The 18,454-nt window shown below is 38.5% G+C and overlaps 1 protein-coding gene across 1 annotated transcript in view; it reads left to right on the top strand.

Annotated features, from left to right (window-relative positions):
- Window positions 1-18,454, top strand: part of LOC124613151 (protein argonaute-2) — a 222,587-nt gene that overhangs the window by 43,507 nt on the left and 160,626 nt on the right. Inside the window, exon 3 of the mRNA XM_047141779.1 lies at window positions 9,962-10,096. Coding sequence (XP_046997735.1) covers window positions 9,962-10,096 — 135 coding nt within the window. The remainder of the gene's footprint in view (window positions 1-9,961; window positions 10,097-18,454) is intronic.

The following is an 18,454-nucleotide window of genomic DNA, read 5'->3' as shown; positions in this document are numbered from 1 at the left end:
TGCTATCCCTGTGAACAGTCACAACTAAGTGTTGGGACTAACTGAAATGAAAACCATTGATTCATTCAGTTTTTAGGAAACAATTGACTCGTTCGGTTGGAGTTGTACATATCAGTTGAATTAGTCACTCATTCTTTTGAGTCAAATGAGTATGTGGAAGCAACCGAATGAAAACAATTGTGTCAGTTGTTTGTAGTTTTACCTGTCTGTTGGATTATTATTAATTTATTTTTCTCAAGTGAAAGCAGTTGGTGGGAACAAGATTCAACACCATTATAGCTTTGCATATTGACTGAATTAGTCATTCTTTCTTTTCAAGTGAAAACAATCAGTAGTTTTTTGGTCAGTTGAACCACATACTCGTCCTTTTAACTGAAACCACTCTTTAGTGTTTTTACTGACTGTGAGCTATCAGTCATTCTTCTTAGTGAAACCAGCCTACAGTACTTAAATTAGCAGATCTAAAGCAGTGCTGCATTATAGTATCAGAGGGTGGTCCTAAGTGAAGATGTATTTGAGGGGTATGCCAAAGTTTTAAGGGGGGTAGGACGTCAAACGGGCCGACTTGGAGCAGGAGAGGCACCACAGGACATTTTTATTTCCACTGTCTATACTTTTACAAGTAAATTCATAAGACTTTCTCAGCATGACCAGGAAGGATTCAGGATTCACACTCGTAGCAGCGGAAATTCAAAAACATAACAAAATATTTTTTTTTACATGTGAAATTTCATCATTTTTTCACTTACTGTTGGCTGCATTTGTTGCTATAGGTACACTTTTCTTCATAAGTAAGAGAGACTGTTTGATGAATTTTGCACAGCATACAAACCATACTTACAGGTGTCTGAAACTCTAGAATCTATTTAATTTATGAAAAAATCAATGAGTTGTTACGTTTTAAACTTTATGTTTAGAAAAATATCAAATTTTGTAGTTAATTATCTCAATTTTTACCACAGTTTTTAATAGATTTGGAAAATTCTAGAGTTTCAAACATGTAGAATAAAAGATGGATTTCAAGAAAATACTGTGCATTTCTTTTGGAGTGACCCTCGTATGTGTAAAGTTTCAGGTTTGTCCTAATTACCTCTGGAAATATGAAAAGCTGAATGCAACACAATTTGAGCGTCTTTTTTTGCTTCAAATTATGCACATTAAAATTTCTCAGGAAATATTTTTTTTATGAGAGTGCAAAAAGTTGTACAAGATGGTCTAATTTTGTTTCTTTCAAGAAAATATTGCTGGAGACATTAAAGTTGGTGAAAACTCGAGGGTATACTGTTGATAGCTCCACTCTGGCTCAAACAAACGTCTGTATCTACAGAAGTATTGAATTAGAGATAGTGAAACTTTACCAATGTTTGTAGGGAACATCTACGTTGACCCTACAGGAAGTTCATCAGTGTCATATCCAAGTGTCTGAATGGTAATTTCAAGAATAAACACTGAACCTTTCATACTAAACTGGTACCTACCTATCATTGTTACCAAATTTGGAGTAATGAAATTTTTCCATGTAGTTGTTTTACAGGTGCCAAGTTGTATGCTCTTGATTAAAATCTTCTTGTAAATGTATGTCATTTTCACTGGAAGGAGTAGATGAGTTGTCTTGTAAAGGTTCATAAGATGATGTTGGAGTTGGCATGGAAAAATTGCTTTACTCCTTCAATAATTCTGAGGTGCACCCTTTCCTGTTCATTAACCAGTTTTTTGTCCACTCCAGCTAAATGATCAGGCCAACCTGGCTCTTTTTGTCATTGTAAGAAGGTTCTATCTTCATTTACTTTCATTAACTGAAGAGAGTCAAGTGGGGATCCTCGGGTCACTTGACGTAAAATGACCAGTAACCACTCGCTGTATACTTGAGGTTTTGATTGATGAGTAGACTGTAAACAAGATGGGAAATACTGCAAGTTTTTAAACACTGTCCTCCTTCAGAGCTAGCCAACAAAAACTTCCAAGTCTTATTCTGGCAATGAAGCTTGACTGAGAGAAAAATTCACAAAATAGCACATTATACTCTCAGTAATTTGATAGACCAATGAAAGACACAATTCGAAATAGGGCCTCTGGAGTAGATGACATTCTGTCAGAAGTACTGATATCTTTGGAAGAGCTAGCCATGGCAAAACTATTCCCCCTGGTATGCAAGATGTATGAGACAGGCGAAATAGCCTCAGACTTCAAGAAGATTGTAATAATTCCAATTATAGTGAAAGTAGGAGGTGAGATTTGCTATTTGGGCAGTAAAATAAGTGGTGGTTGCCGATGCAGAGAATATATAAACTATAGACTTTCCCTGGAAAGAAATGCATTTCTGAAGAAAAGAAATTTGTTAACATCGAATATAAATTGAACTATTAGGAAGTCTTTTTTTTTAAGGTACTTTTCTTGAATGTAGCCTAGTATAAAGTAAAATATGGAGGGTAAACAGTTCAGACAAGAAGAGAATAGACGCTTTTGAATTTGGGTGCTACAGAAGATTGGCAAATATTAGATGGATAGATAATGTAAGTAATGAGGAGGTACAGAAGATAATTGGAGAGAAAAAAAAATTGTGGCACAGCTTGACTAAAAGAAGGGTTCGGTTGATAGGAAACAGCAAGAGATCATCAGTTTAGTATTGGAGGGAAGTTTGAGGAGTAAAAACTGTAAGAGGGAGACCAAGAGATGAATACTATAAGCAGGTTCAAATAGATATAGGTAGGTCGCAGTTGTTAATTTGGAGATGAAGGGGCTTTCACAGGATGGAATAGAATGGAGAGCTGCATCAAATAAGTCTTCTGACTGAAGACCACAACAACAATAACCACATTTAAAATTTTCACGGACAACTACCTTCAAAGCAGACTTTCAGAATGTAACAGATTCCCATTTTACTTCAGAAAATGTGTCACGTCAATTTCTCAGAAGGAACCTTACAGTTACCCCTATCTGTTTATAAATCGGACAGTAGTAGTATCTCATTTATTTGTGATGGGGTTTTACAACCCTCTCCCAGAGCAGTAATGATTTGTTTTTCTTCCAACAATGTCTGAAGCAACTTGCTGTTTTACTGTAACTGGAAGTATGATCGAATTCTACTATTTATAACCTTAAGGGATAAAGTTAATTCAAACAGAGAGCCACCACATATTCATATTGTACCGTGCTTCCATTAAGAAGCAGCTGAAAGGTGTCACATTGCCAGTGGGAGATCATACAAAAATTCAGGAAAACCGGTACAAAGAAACTGCTCTTAGTTGCCATCTCTCATTTTTTCAGACAGTTCAAATGATCCAAGTAGGCCACCACCTGGTCAAACTTAGATGGAGAACTCCTCCAAGGAAAGGCCTCTAAGACAGCATGTGATGTTGGGTGACCAAATGTTGTTCATCCGTTACTTGTACTCTGGTGAAAAGTTGTGACTGTGTAACTTCCGATTCAGCAGTCAGTCACAGACTTTGTTACGACACTCCAAACTGAGATATGAGTTTTCCCCCAGTGTAGGGACACATTAAGGGCCCTGTCACACTGGGATGCTATGGAAGGTCTGCTGGCAGAGACGTCAGACAGAAGCATGGGATGTGACGGAGCCTGACACACTGGGCGTGTATGTGGGTGTTGCAGTGTTGCTGGAAGAGTGGCTGCTACGATGTTCTGCCAACAGGTCTTGCCAGCCCTGCCAGTAGAATACGTGGTGGCTTATGGCTGCTCCTGTACCAGGATACTAGCAGAGCTGCTGTGCGTCACTTCCCGCTCACCCCTACCTAGTTTTCTCTGTCCACATGAGCGCTATGGATAGCTTTTACACTGCATCTTTTATCTGTCTGGTGTGTGTGTTTGTTTACATTACAATGAATGAAATCTTTGGTACACCAGGGGAAAGTTTAAACAATACAGTAGGTATATAGTGACGCACAAGTCACATAACTATAAACAAAAAATTTTACATGACAGATGATCTCCAATTTGTGACAGAGAGAGAACCTATGCCTTCTGTGTTGCATAATGCTTTTCTCTGGACTTTGCAAATAAGCAATGAATAAACGAACTAACACAGATGGAATGTGCTGTTGGAAGTCAGCCATCTTGAGAATTTTTGAAATTCTAATAGTTAACGATTGATAAAGTTGAAATAAGTTATAGACAAAAGCTAATTTGTGATAAATAAGAAGAGTATGGAAAAAGAATCATTGTTTAATTTGGGAAGGGAACTATGAGTTTATTTCAAGTGGTTCTATGTGTGTACAAATCCTGACCTGTTGCATATCAGAATAGACATTCGGACAGATGGACTTGGAAGAAAATCCACGAGTCTGTACCTGATCAGAACGTTTCTGGGAGAATTTTTGTTGATCACAAAAGTATTTTCCTTCTTTTTGGCTGAGCAAGATGCCTCAGTGGTTAGCACACTGGACTCGGATTTGCGAGGATGACAGTTCAAACTCGCGTCTGGCCATCCTGATTTAGGTTTTCCATGATTTCTGTAAATTGCTTCAGGCAAATGCCGGGATGATTCCGTTGAAATGGCACGGCCAACTTCCTTCCCCATCCTTCCCTAATCTGATGGGACTGATGACCTCGTTGTTTGGTCCCCTCCCCTGAATCCATCAACCAACCTCCTTTTTGAGGTTTCCTTTGTACAGACAATAGTACCAGATTCCAGTCTAGAGAGGCGTAATTGCATAGACAGCTTCTGAACATTGTACTCCAAGGAATCTGAATTTGTTTTGGACGTATAGCCTTCGAGGAACGTAGCAGCGGGAAGCAGAAGATTAATTTTGCCGAGCTACAGAAAGCAAACACCAGAAGGAAATGCCATGTAATAAGTGCCCTGATAATAACACGAATGTTACATAAATACTTATGGCATTGACATTAATATTGCAGTTAAATTTCACCAAACGCATAAAATCAAATAATATTAACAGATAAAAATATAACTTTTCTTTTTGTATGTATTTATTTGGGACACCATATCTCTGGGCTATTAAAAATGTGAACTGGAAAAATAGTGTTGGGAATTATGAGAAATAATGAAGCCCAGTTCGAAGAATAAGCCCCTCCACATTAGAGTCACATTATGGCAACACTGTTTTGGGACTATGGCCAGCTGCAGATCATGGAAATGATCGATCCTCAGTCACAGCCTGTTCCTGATGCTCCACTCCAATCACAACTACTTTACACCACAAAGAAAGAACATTTTACTAACTGGGATAGGGAGGTTTTCCTCAAAACCTAATTCCATACTGACATAGCACAGCTACATCTCTTGCTGCAGTAGGCGATGCTGAAGCATTTGCTACATCAGACACCCTACAATTATTTGAAGAAATGAAATAGGTAAACAGGTGAGGCAGATTTCCTATGTTTTGTCTAAAACATTTGTAAACAGAATTTATTTGTAAACTGAATTTATAGTAATAAAGTACTTTTTAAATAAAACTGAAAAAAAAATCACTTCTGGGTGTACTTTACACTTACAACCAAAACTGTAAATACTGCTGCAGACAACAAAAATAGCTACTGAGTAGACAGGCCATGAAAATCTTTTCTTCTGGTGAGATTACTTTTCTTAAAAGAGTGTCCTTTTTCTTCAGTTAATCTCGACAGATCTCCACTAACTCATCAATTGACTCTACTGACATTCTCATGAAACTGACAAATTTAACATTGTAATTTCTTAAAAATCAACGTACAGTGTGTGAAATAACCCGTTTGTTATGGTCAGCAGTGAAGGGAAGTATCCAGAACTTCTTTTCCTGCATTCTCTTTTTATTTTGAACTTTCACACAAAGCTACTAGCTCTTCTACTGAGCTCAGACTTAGGGCATTCCTCTCACATCTCTGCTGGTGTCTTGTGCTGCAGAGCAGAGCACTGCCAGCAGACTGGCCAGCAGACCTGCTGTGGTGTCCCAGTGCGGTAGGGCTCTAATTGTTCAGTTACTGTTGTCCACAAGGATGACTGATGCATTTGATGACAGGCAGCTAATCTTTGAGTATTTATAACTGGTGAACATTCCACAACTGGTCAAAATGCCTCCTCCATTAGGGCTATCCTACGGCATTGTGGCCGGTCAGTGTTGACCTTTAGAGGTGCATAGCAGCTAGTATTCTGCAGGTATTTATTGCTTCAAGTTCTAGGCATGGGATGTAGGCTGCCAGGAGAATAGACAGTATACTTTGTCTTAATAGCAGCTGAATTATGTTGTATCCTACTGCAAATCAAAAGCAAATTGCTCAGTTCATCACTTGTGTACTTCATCGTTATTCTGGTGTCTTGAAATCAGAGCAATTAAATGAGTGATTTGGGTCCTTGTATCTTGTGTTTGGAATGATGTGTGCACTACTAACCCTATAGGACATAAAAAAGAATATTTTGAAAAAGATTGAAATGTATGAGATAATAATTAAGCTTAGTCTTTAAACAGTTCTTTTACGCTGCACTACAGGTTTCTCAGGTGCCAATTACTAGGTAAGTCTGCAACTTTTTTTGATCAGTCAATAGTGTTGATTTGTTCAGATGCTCTTACTATCATGTACAAGAAACTTTACCTTGAAGTGGCAGGTGTGACAATTCACATGACTTTTTAGGAAATTCTTAACATTCTCAAAAATCTGCACTATACTTCTCAGGTGTGCTGAAACTGCCTATTTGTACAGCACTGAATTATCTTAACCTTCTTGTAGTGTACCAGTCAGATCATGTTTCCATCAAATCTAATTCAGTCAGTAGTGCTTAAACTCTTCAGGGACAAATTTTTTTAATAATTTCGATTTTGACAATTATTTTTAACACTATATTTGAGATGTAAGGAAGTCATTACAAATATATTTTTTCAACAAATGCTTCAATTTACTGTACAACAATCAAAATAGGAAATGGCCACATTTGTGTACATGGTGCATAGCATGTTACATAATAGCAAATGTGGTGAAAACCTAAAGAAACCAAAAAATGTGATAAATAGTGGAAAAATTCAAGTAACAAGAAATTTTTCACATCATGTATTGTGGAAGAACTCCATACATTCCGGGCAAACAGGAAACTTGCATTTTTTCCAAATGTATCTTGTTCTTCTTTTGCAGTTTTAACTTTGCACCTAGGAGGATTCTTACATTCCTTTTTTCAGGGTAATGGCCAATTCCATCCAGTCTTATATGTGCAGAACATCCAGTGCGTTGCTGTTTCTTCAAGTGAGCGTTGTCAGGGGTGTTTGATGGTCTGCCACGCTTCCTTTGCAGGCTTCTGAACTCTATAACTGCTGTAGCAACTGATGCCTTGAATTCGACAAAATAAATGTTTCTTTCAGTGTCTCTTTTGTAATGAATGCATGCATTTACTAGTGCAACATTATAAAAGTGGAAAAAATATTCTCAAATAAAACTTCTTGCTCTTCATTGTGTGAGGGTAGTGTGCAACCATCCGGTCTGTCACGTCTACTCCGCCAATGAATTTGTTGTAGCATGCTACAGCATATGGCCTCTCTGTATCTATGCAAGCATGGTTCTTCACGTCCCATCTTTTGACAGTATCAGAGTATCAGTTGGTGTCCCTCCAGCGAAGGTAGATACCATGTGGACAATGTTTCTATCCACCCATCGCACAACCGTAATATTGTCATTAGAAGTAGCAATAGACGTTGAACCTCGACCTGATTTCATTAGAGCTTTGCTGTTGGTCAATTTACTCTGTGCACCCTTCAGTCTGTTTGACCTTATGGTTCCCAATACATGAATTTTCTTTTGCTTCAGATACAAAAGCAGTGGGATTGTTGTGAATAAATTGTCAAAAATGATCTTGTGATTCTTTCCTTCTAGCCCCTGGCACAATCTTATGTCAGTGTTCCCAATAGGACCAAAGTTAGGGCTCAGTGTGTTATTCTGTTCCTGCCTCTTCCCTTGGTACATCTCAAAAAATGTCATGTATCCATCTGAGCTAGAGTGTACCCCTGCTTTGAATCCCCACTTTTAGGATTTAGACTTCATATACTTCTACCCTTGAAGGGGATAATCATTTCATCTATAGTTTGATATTCAGTAGGAGTTACTGCCCCTGAAAATGGCTCTTTCAGTATGTCCAAAATGTGTTTCACCTTCACAAACATGTCAGTGTTGTTTTCAGGGATTTCGTCATTGTCCACAAAATGTAAATACGTTTTTATTTTCTCAAATCTCTGTAGTGACATAATGTCAGCAGTAAGATCCATTCTCAAAGCTGGGTTACTTGACCAGTAAATAAGATAGTTTGGGTACTTTATGTATGTCATAATCAAATTAATTGCTAAGAAGCAATGAATTTAAATTACTGATACAGAGAAATTGCATTCACCATTTGAAAAAGCATACTGTGTTGTCTCCCGAACTATTATGTCCAGTGCTTCAGGAGTATATTATATTGCAGTAGTAAAAATATGGTGTCTTTTCTACTGAAGGATTACTATTACTTTTGTAAATGCCACAGAATGCAGGAATGTTACCAACGAAGTCATTGTACTTGTTTGGATATCGTATAATACGGGGAGGAGAATTCGAAACTGTGGAACTTGTACTTGGAGTTGCAGTATTGGTCTGCACTGTTATTGACTGAATTACACTATCAACAGCTAAATCACCACTAGCAACAATGTTATCACCAACAACACTATCATCATCAGAATCGTAATCAGGAATATGACTGTCTTCATCACTTGTAATTACGTCCAAATCAGATCGGTTGGCATCAGTAGAATCTAAAGTGAGTAAAATTTCCTCTGGGCTCAATGTTTTCCTTTGATTCATTTTTGATAATGTTGAAAGAGAAAATGTAAAATAAAAGGAAGTAACAAAATGACAAAAACGGTATTTTATAATTGAGACACTTGTGGTTACGTTGTATTTCAGGTTATGTTACCTATTGCATTGTGTCCACAAATGTGTATGTTTGTAAACAGTCGATTTATACAAAATAGTTCCCAGATATCACTGTTTAAACAGTAACATTATAATAATAAATTTTCAAAGTACACAATAAAAAATTGTAGATGAAAAATTCTCCTGCAAAAAAGAGTAAATTATGATTTAAAATGCATGTACTGAACAACAGGCAGCCACTGACTATCCACAGATATAAAAACATGTCTCTCCATAACAGTCAAAGATAATCAACTAGGGACACGGTAGCCAACTTATCGGAACACAGTGGCCACAAATGTAACCACTGCCCATTACAGGCCCTCATTTTCTTCAGTATATTAGCATTTCAACAAAGTTATTGAACTGACTAGATACAATTGACACCTAAAGCCATTTACTAAATAAAAAAAAAGTAAAAAAAAAACCGCTAGAGGGCGCATGTGAAACTTACTAGATAGAGGTAGGTTTATGGCTTTTTTACACCATTTAAAGCAAATTGTGAGTTGTGAAAATGTTTTTTTACTTTTTGGATATGCTGACAAAGACACACTGACAATTTGCAGTTGTAATGGTTTTGCACATGTAAGAATCAGAGGAGGTAGGTACAAAGAGAAAGAAAACACACTCATTCCTCTGACATTGTAATTGCTGTCGCAACAAACCTTTCAACGCACACAGGTGGAGGACATTAACTGTACCGCCAATCTCTAATGTATAGATGTTTTTCTGTTTTATAGCCATTAAAAGACAGCAGTAGCAGTGAATACTTTTCACTCATTGTGGAGAAAATTATTTTTGTTGCAGAAGCAGACTCCTAAAACCACATATCCTAAAAAAAACTGCATATTTGTGATTTGACATCTTTTGTCCGTCAAGACCCTCTGTTTCTTACATTAACAAGTTCAAATATTTACTCTTGTAAAATGTTCCACAGTTCAATGTGTGTTAGCACTGACCTGTTGTAAATTAGGAGTCTTTACTGTAAGCATCTTGTATTCTAAAATAAAGTATTTATTATTGTGCAATGTAAATTTATTTGTGTGTGTTCTTTCAAATTTATTTGTGGTTTTTGTTTCAGCTCCTCCACCTGGCCCTCCACCGGGTGCCCCTGGTCAAGTGGGGCCTCCAGGGGCAGTGGCAGTCCCCCCTGGCGCAATGGGTCTTGTTCCCCCCCAACAACCTCATCAACCCCCGCAGCCTCCTGAGTTGCCCAGTGAGTGTCTTAGATTGTATGGCATAAAATTTATTTCCTTACACACTTTGAATTGGTGAAGGAACACTATATGTATTACACATTAATCTACTAGTTACATTCTTGTTGCATATCATTCTTTTGAATTTCTTTCTTACACATGTAAATCAAATCTTACAAACATGTTGGGTGCCCGTATTCATACTCTACCAAAGATGCTTCTGCATTTGTCAGTGGCCACAATTGTTGGTCTCCTTACCACTCTGTAAAAGATGTCATCCTTAATTAATCTAAGTTATTCCTTTGCAAGAGTATTCAAGCATAGGGTACCTTACTTGTATCAAGTTTTTATATTCTGTTCTCCATTCATTTTCTGCATCCGCTGATTATCTAATGTTGACAGGTTTATTCAGCGAGAAGATAAACCTCCTGCAGTGGTTTTTATTTAAGACTTTTGTGGTAGTATGGCTAAACTTATCCAGTGCAATATCATTCAGCCTAGCATGAGAAGAAACTTCCCACTCAGGTCTTCTTTCATTGCCAAAACACTAGTATAGCTTTAGAATGTAGGACTTTTGTTTGAGTCTCCCAAGCACACCTAATAACTGTCTACATATGAGCATTCACAGCTTACAATATAATCTTAACCATGACTTTTCTGTTCTGTAAGGCTGTGGTCACAGTGGCTCCGATGTCAGTGGATACCACCGATGATCGACATCGGCCAGAGATGGCCGATCATTTCAAATCAGTACGCTGCTACACGCGTACTATTGAAGCTGATCTTATCTCCCAAACGTATAGACTTTGGATGACAGTCGGCGAAATTCAGATCAGTTTGTTTTCTTCGGTCAAATCGACTGATGTTCTCACATGCGAAATATGGAACATGAGTAACTGATAAGTTTACTCCAAGAAATAATGAGTTTGTGGCTTCCTGAGGATGAAAATATCATAATTAGGATGTAGTTCAGAATCTATGGACTGAAATTGCAGATTTATTTGAAACCTCAAATAGGCAAAATGTTTAAGGGAAATTTTAAGTGTAGATTATAACCTCAAAAAATAATTTGTTCAAGTAGAATGGGTGGAGTATTGTATATGCTTGTAGCTGGATCTTTTTTTGTAGGTTGTCATTGATTGTCTACAAATTATTATTACTGCTTACTGGTGTTTTGTACCTGTAGGGTAGTCATTCTGATATGTAGTTTGCAAATGTGGTGTATGGTATGTATTTCCACTTTCAAGTGCTTTTGGTTATAAGAGTATTTTATGCTACATTTTATGCTCATTTTTTACTCATGTGCTAAGTGGCAGTCATTGAATGTTAATTGATGTGCAGACGTACAACTTTAAATAAATACAGTGAAATAGTGTGTTTATAACTTGCTTTTCAAGACCACCACGAATTATCTCAAGTATCTAACAAAACATTTCTCTCATCATCTCATATATTCATAAAACTTGCCTTGTTATTCTGATAACAGAGGACTCGGTGTAAATTACTCGCCATGTTCTTCACGAGACAGGAAAGCGCATTCACGTGCATCTGGTGTCTTAATAGCAGAAGCAACTACACAAGACTCTTATCCAAGCACAGTGGCATGGTGCTATCTGCTCACTCTTAAGAGGTTGAAATCGAACCTACTTCATACATAGAACAGATTCTAACCTAACCTGCTTGACTGTGCCAAAACTGACGAAGGAGGTCGGACACACTATGACTACACTGTTGGGCAACGTTCTCAGGCGACCTTGGCGACTGTGTCTGACGACCATTGCTGGTGACACTGTGAACGCAGCCTAAGAGGGATTATCAGCTCTGTCTCCCGCCAGCTTTAGGTCCCTTGTGGTTGACCTTATAATTCACTGGACATTCCTTGATGTATCTGTGTGGTATTTCTTAACTTCCTTAAAGTTTCTTCCCTGGGCTGTTGCTGCATAAGTGACTAAATGAATTAGTCTGCCCTTGTATCACTCGCATGAGGGCAAATAACTAATTTGTTGTCATGTTTTGAATAGGGAGGAGTGACAGTTTCTGTATTGTACTGCATTGTAGCACAGCATACTACTCTGCAGCAGCCATATGCAATGGTTCTCAGGAAAATTGCATCAGTCGTGAGATTTTCAGTATTATATGAATTTTGCTTCAAAATGCCAGCCAGTGGGTGACCTTCACAAACATTCACCCTGTTAATGAATAGAATGTGATGAGTGAGTGTTTTAATCATCTGCAGTGTGTTTTAAAAATGGGAAAAATAGTTGCAATGATAATTAAGTTTCAGTAATTTGTGATGTAAACTGGTTGCAAGGAAATTCTTTGTCGTGAAGTAAAAAAGTGTTACGGATGATGATGCCCTGAAGGTTTACAATATCCTTTTTTGTAGACGACAAAATGAATTGGCCATAAAGCTTGCACAGTGAGTTCAGCATGTAATTTAACGCAAAAGTCAGAGTTTATCTCTTGGTGTGGTAGGAAGCTTTAAACCGTGAGGGAGTTTCATAACAGTGCTCACACCGTTACTGGAAGAAAGTTAAATTATTTTGGAAACAGTCCATCTGCTGTGACTTTCAGCTGATCTCTGCCATATCCTTCCTCCTAGCATTGACTGTGGTGCAAAATAAAGCCCCCCCCCCCCCCCCCAAAAAAGGGGGGGGTTGGGTGACAAGGAGAGAGGGACCGGGGGAGGGGGGGGGGAGAGAGAGAGAGAGAGAGAGAGAGAGAGAGAGAGAGAGAGTGCTTAATATGCTGTGCGGGAAGGCGCACTGATCAGCTTTCAAGGAGGAGTCTGTATATAGAATTGCAGAGCTTGGACACTGGAGAACATTGAAGTTTGAGATGAGTGTGCATTCCACTTTACATCAGTAAACTAAACATGAGTAGCACATTGTGCTGTTTGCACTACAAATTGGCTTCGAATTGTGTACCTTCTATGTGAGTGCAGAGCCTGCATCAGCAGTGCTAAGCCGCAAAGCACATGAGCCAATACATGTGGTCATCTTTCAATTATTATAGTTGCTGCATGGAGTCGAGCAGTAAGGTCCTTTGCTGATGTTCCAGGTGTGCCGTACACCACACCCTTCATACTACCCCACAGAAAATAGTTGAGAGGTGTGATGTCTGGCAACGGTACTGGCCACGGAACTGGCCCTCCTCTACCAATCCATCAATTGGGATATGCAACGTAGAGGCGATTCTGCACTTTGACGTCAGAGTGTGCTGGATGTCCATCTTGTCGCCACTACATGTCCACTCAAACATCTAGTGGCACTGCATTCAATAGGGTACGCAAAACATCTCTGATAAATGTGGGGAAGAGCAGTCCTGTTAGTGTGTTTGGCGATAGATATGGCCCATTGATACAGTCACCAATTATCCTGGCTCAGATGTTAATACCGACCCTGTGTTGGTGATCTTTAATTGCCTGCAGATTCTCGTCCTCTCAAACATGCATGTTGCACAACTGTATAATATGCCATCTCTAGTAAATGTGCATTCATTCATGAGTAGCACCAAGCTCGGGAATTGTGGCTGGATTATGTATTGTAAATACCACTGCACAAACTGTACCCATCGTGGGCAGTTCTCTTCCTGTAATGCCTGGACTTCCTGCAGATGGTATGGATGGAGCCGTTGTTCGTGGACAACGTGCCACATGGCACTTTTACCTGTGTGCAGTGCCTGTGCCATCTGCCAAGTGCTAGTGGCTGAATAATCGTCAAACATTTTCAATGCATTCTCCACCATCTGTAGTGCTCGAGTGGAACATGGACAACTTGTATCACATTTCAGCACCTACCAGAGGACGGACAGTTTACTGGATATAGTATTTGCAAGTACCAAGCAAGCGTTACTGCTTTACTTTACAGTGTACACACCTCAGGCAGAAGTGCAACTTTCCCATTTCTCTGATGCCTTCCTCTATGTTCAGAATCATGAAATGGCATGGGGTATGTCTGCTTGGAAAATGTTCTACATACAGTCTTGCAGCAACTGTCCCCTTGCAATCCGCTTTGCCATGTGAAAGCACCATGTTGGTCATTTCTGCAGCCATTACTGGTACATATCGCGGTGCTGTCAACAACATGGCAAACCACAGAAAGTCCGCAGTAGGATGAGCACAAGGGCTGTGTGAAGGAATGTGACACATTAGTGGGAATGTTTTGGGCTCTGGTCACCCATATGCAGTACACGGATGGCTAAAGGGCTGCATACCTTTTGTAATCAGACAATAAAACAAATCTGAACTGTCACAATTGTTTGTTCTCTGAGTTCAATGTCCTCCATGCCCAAGCCGTGCATTTCTGGATATGAATTCCTTCTTGAAAACCAATCAGTTTGCCTTCCCACACAACAACCTATGCATTATCAGTGTTTTTTTTTAACACCCTGTTGATCTAAGAGGTACTGTTGTTTGGAGTCCCATTCCAGCTTATAATTTTAATATTGATGTGTTTTGCCATGCCATATATTTATTTCGATCTATAAAATATAAATTTGCCCAACAAAAAGTATTTGGTTTTTTCAAGTATGTGTATGGGGAGGGGGAGGGAGGGGTTGCATGAAGGGCATTATAGAACTTCTATTACAGGCTTCTTCGGGATGTAGAGAGGACGTACAGGGTGTGTACGACCCGGGACAACCGGGAGATCTGGGAAAACCTGGGAATTTTTTCATTCGGGAGAAAACAGGGAAAAACCCAGGAATTTTTTAGAATACCGAGAATTTTTCATTGTTTTAGTTTTCAGCTGAACTTTTTAATTTTGAATGGTAAGAACCGATACTCTAACGAAGGATATTACTGTATTGTGCTACTGAAGAATAATACTGCAGCAGTAAAAAATGAATGAGAGAAAAAACAAAAAATAAAACTTAAGTTGTAAATGCACCGTATACAATAACAAAACACAGTACTCATACAAGTGTCTGCCAACAGCAGTGTGTGCAAAAGGCTTTAGGAAGATTATGCAATGCTTCATAACAAATTGCGTCCGATGAGTGCGACGTCACAACTGTTCACCTTAGATTCATTTGAGCAGTTGTGAACAGGTTCTTGCGCGTGCGCTGTTGAGTCGCATATGAGTAGTACCTTCTCCCCCTTCTGGATACAGAAGTGTGGCTGTTAGCTGTACAAGCAGTAGCAGAAAACAGGCATATGGTACCTGGAAAAATTTTACTAGTGTGCCCAAGCTGCCAGCAGCAGGCCTGGATCTAGGGGATGGGCAGAGGGGGGGGGGGGGGGGGGCATTTGATATTGGTACTTCGTGAATTATATTCTGTCGTGTTATAGAAACGACCATTTGTGCCAAAACAGTCTCATTAATTTGATGTATGTTACAATGGCCGCAATATTAGAAAGGCCTATTTTGTGTCTTCTAGCAGACAGTGACAAAATAGATGTAATGAGACTGAGAAACCACACCAGTTTTGGGTGCTATTTGTATTAACAGCTTTTTCAGTATTAGATAAAGACATTTAGATTTTTCATGTAGCAAAACATTTGACGAACTTTGATGAGGTAATAGTTTCTTTCGCAAAGAGGAAAGCACACTATGTAAAGCTGTAGCAAGATAGAGAGAAAAAATTTCTAGGACCTAAGGATTGAAGAAATGTATACTGTCTTGCTTGTTTCTTGTCTTTACTGATTTTATATATCCTATATTTAATTTTATGTCACACAAAACAGCAAGTTATTAGCTAATAGGTAATAAAGAGTGCAAATTTTCTGAAGAGTTATTGTTCTCTCAGTTACAAATAATCCCATCCAGTATTAATGGCGAGGTTTTTTAAAGAGGGGTTGGATGTCAAACCTGTCCTGAATATAGGTTGATGGCATCCATTATATAATATACACGTTTGAATTCCACACAAAGAAATACAGTGACGTGCAATAGAATAATACTGTGTGAAGAAAAATGGTGCTGCACTTTGTCATACCTAAGACCAAATAACATGTCTTACATGTCCTTGAACATATATGTTTTATGTATCAGACTCTTCAGAAAGATGAACATATTTTTGATAAGTCCCATCTCAAAAGCTCGGGGAGGACGTGGGGGTGAGAGGGGCACTATCTAGTATTGCCCCGGTTCGGAAATATTATAAATCTGGGGCTGATGCGCAGAGCAATCTGAGTTGTAATTGGGAGGTGGGTAATTTCCTCCTGAACCGTGTTTATGTTTAGCAATTTTGCTGTTTCCTCTTCGTTTACTGCTTTCGCATCAAATAGCAACAGAATGGATTTCTGTGGCCGGTAGCTATCAAGTGAATTAAAATACATTCTCATAATTATGGAAGGCTAAAATGTGTTATTAGTATTAATCACCTTGCAGAACAATGAAGTTCTTTTGTCGGTTTGCTACAGAAATTTGGCTTTATTGATCTTTTCCGCTGCTCAGTCAATTTATTTTAAACAAAGTGTTTAATTTGATACTATTGGCTAGTTTCAACTGTTCACAGCATTTCAAGTGCATGTTTTCATCTCCTAGTACGTATGGCGTAGTGCCATGATAAAGATCCAAACATGAGATAATACAATACTGGTAATCGAGAAAATTTACATCCTGAAAAGCACACTAAAGCTTACTTTATTGTTGAGGCCTACTTCATTGGAAATCTGGCTATACGAATGTGCACTTTAAGCTGGAGCATGCATTTTAGTTTGGTTCATGAAATTCCGATGCTCTCAGAGTATCCTCTGATGTCTTGTTTCTTTTATGACATAATGTAAGATCTTTTAATGTTTTACACATACCAACATATGGGCTTCCTACATTATCATAGCTGCGCAAGCACAGTGGCACCTGTTATCTGGCACTCTATGGCAACTGCTGGAACAAACCTGCTTCTGACAGGTCACGGGAAAATATTGCGAATGGTGGTAAGAAAAGCGTTACTTTCAAAGTAAATTTCCTGTTACGCAAGATGAACTGTGTGTGAGAATGTATGATGAATTTCTTAAACCACAGAGCATTTGACTCCTCATTTAAAAATCAGCTCTTTGATGACGAGCCAGTTAGAAGAATTTTGAGCCCAGAAAATCAGACACTTACGTCGTTATTAAAAATTGTAACATTTGTGTAATGTATATTAGATTGTAACATGCGCAAAAAAGATCAACATTATAAGTGAAAGCTTAGCTTTCTGGCAGCTTATTAATCTTAGAGACTAATATTATATGTAAAAGTTTTGTTGTTCTTTTAGCAACACTATGTATACTAATTTAAACCATTAACTTTTCCTATTTGTGTGTTTGCACTACTTAACAGTGATATTGCTATTGGCTGACTACATAACATGTCCTATGTTCTGAATATTCGCTGTCATCGGCTGGTGAGATCACGTGACATGAGCTATCACTGGCTTACAAAGGTACATCACACTCTTGATTTTGATGCTTCGGAAAGTAACATGCGGTGTTTAGTGGAATTCAAATTTAAATAATACGAAAATATGCAGCATACATGCACATCTTTCCAAAACGTGTTTTTTTCCCCTGGTTTCTTTTTCTAAAGTGCTGGGAAGTTCTACACAGGTGTATAAACCATAACCATTCAAAGGATTGATAAGTTTTACAGTTCTGACGGAAAGTATACTGTCACTTAACACAGCAAAAGTGTTTTTTCCACCCGGGAGAAAGTGTTTTTTTTTAACCGGGAAATCTGGGAAAAATCCAGGAATTTTTTTCCTTGTCCGCATGTACACCCTGACTTAGATAAAGTTTTGATAAGGAACACATGTTCAGAAATCTGCAGTTCAGGTGTTTTCTATTTCTGAAGATTGGGGTACTTTCAGATCTCCACTTCAGATCTCACTGGAAACAGCGAGCTGTGACCAGTGTGCTCTACAGGAGCCCATGAGATGAGTAGTGTTCACAAGTATGCATTGTCAGGTTCTTTCTACGTAACCAGTGACATCCTCTTCAAAATTGAAACTGCGATATGTCTTAAGCACCACAGTCAACCCTAGTAGTTTTTGTAGTTGTGAGTGTACCTGTTTACAAAACAGACTGACAGTGGCACCCTCTTCTCTGTTTGTGTGCCTGTTGTGAAGCAGGAGGTTTGAAATTGATCCCATCTTCAGACTTATTTCATATACAAATTGAACATTCCTAGACATGGGTTCCGTATCAGAATTTTTGCTGCTAGGTCCTCTGTGCAACTTGTAGAGGAGCCTGTGTTAGGAAATATGAAACATCATGTTGATGCTATATTTTAGTAGTAAGAAACCTCATACGTTTTGGGTACACTTGATGTGTAAATGAATGCTAATCAGTAATTTCTTTAAAAGGAAAATTCTGCTAAGAAAATTATATAAATTATAGGACAGAACTATTGATCAGTACTCACCTTCAGAGAGATGACAACACTATGAATAGA

Source organism: Schistocerca americana, chromosome 1 (genome assembly GCF_021461395.2).
Source record: "Schistocerca americana isolate TAMUIC-IGC-003095 chromosome 1, iqSchAmer2.1, whole genome shotgun sequence".
NCBI classification, from domain to species: Eukaryota; Metazoa; Arthropoda; class Insecta; order Orthoptera; family Acrididae; genus Schistocerca; species Schistocerca americana.
This window is presented reverse-complemented; position numbering and strand designations above follow the sequence as displayed.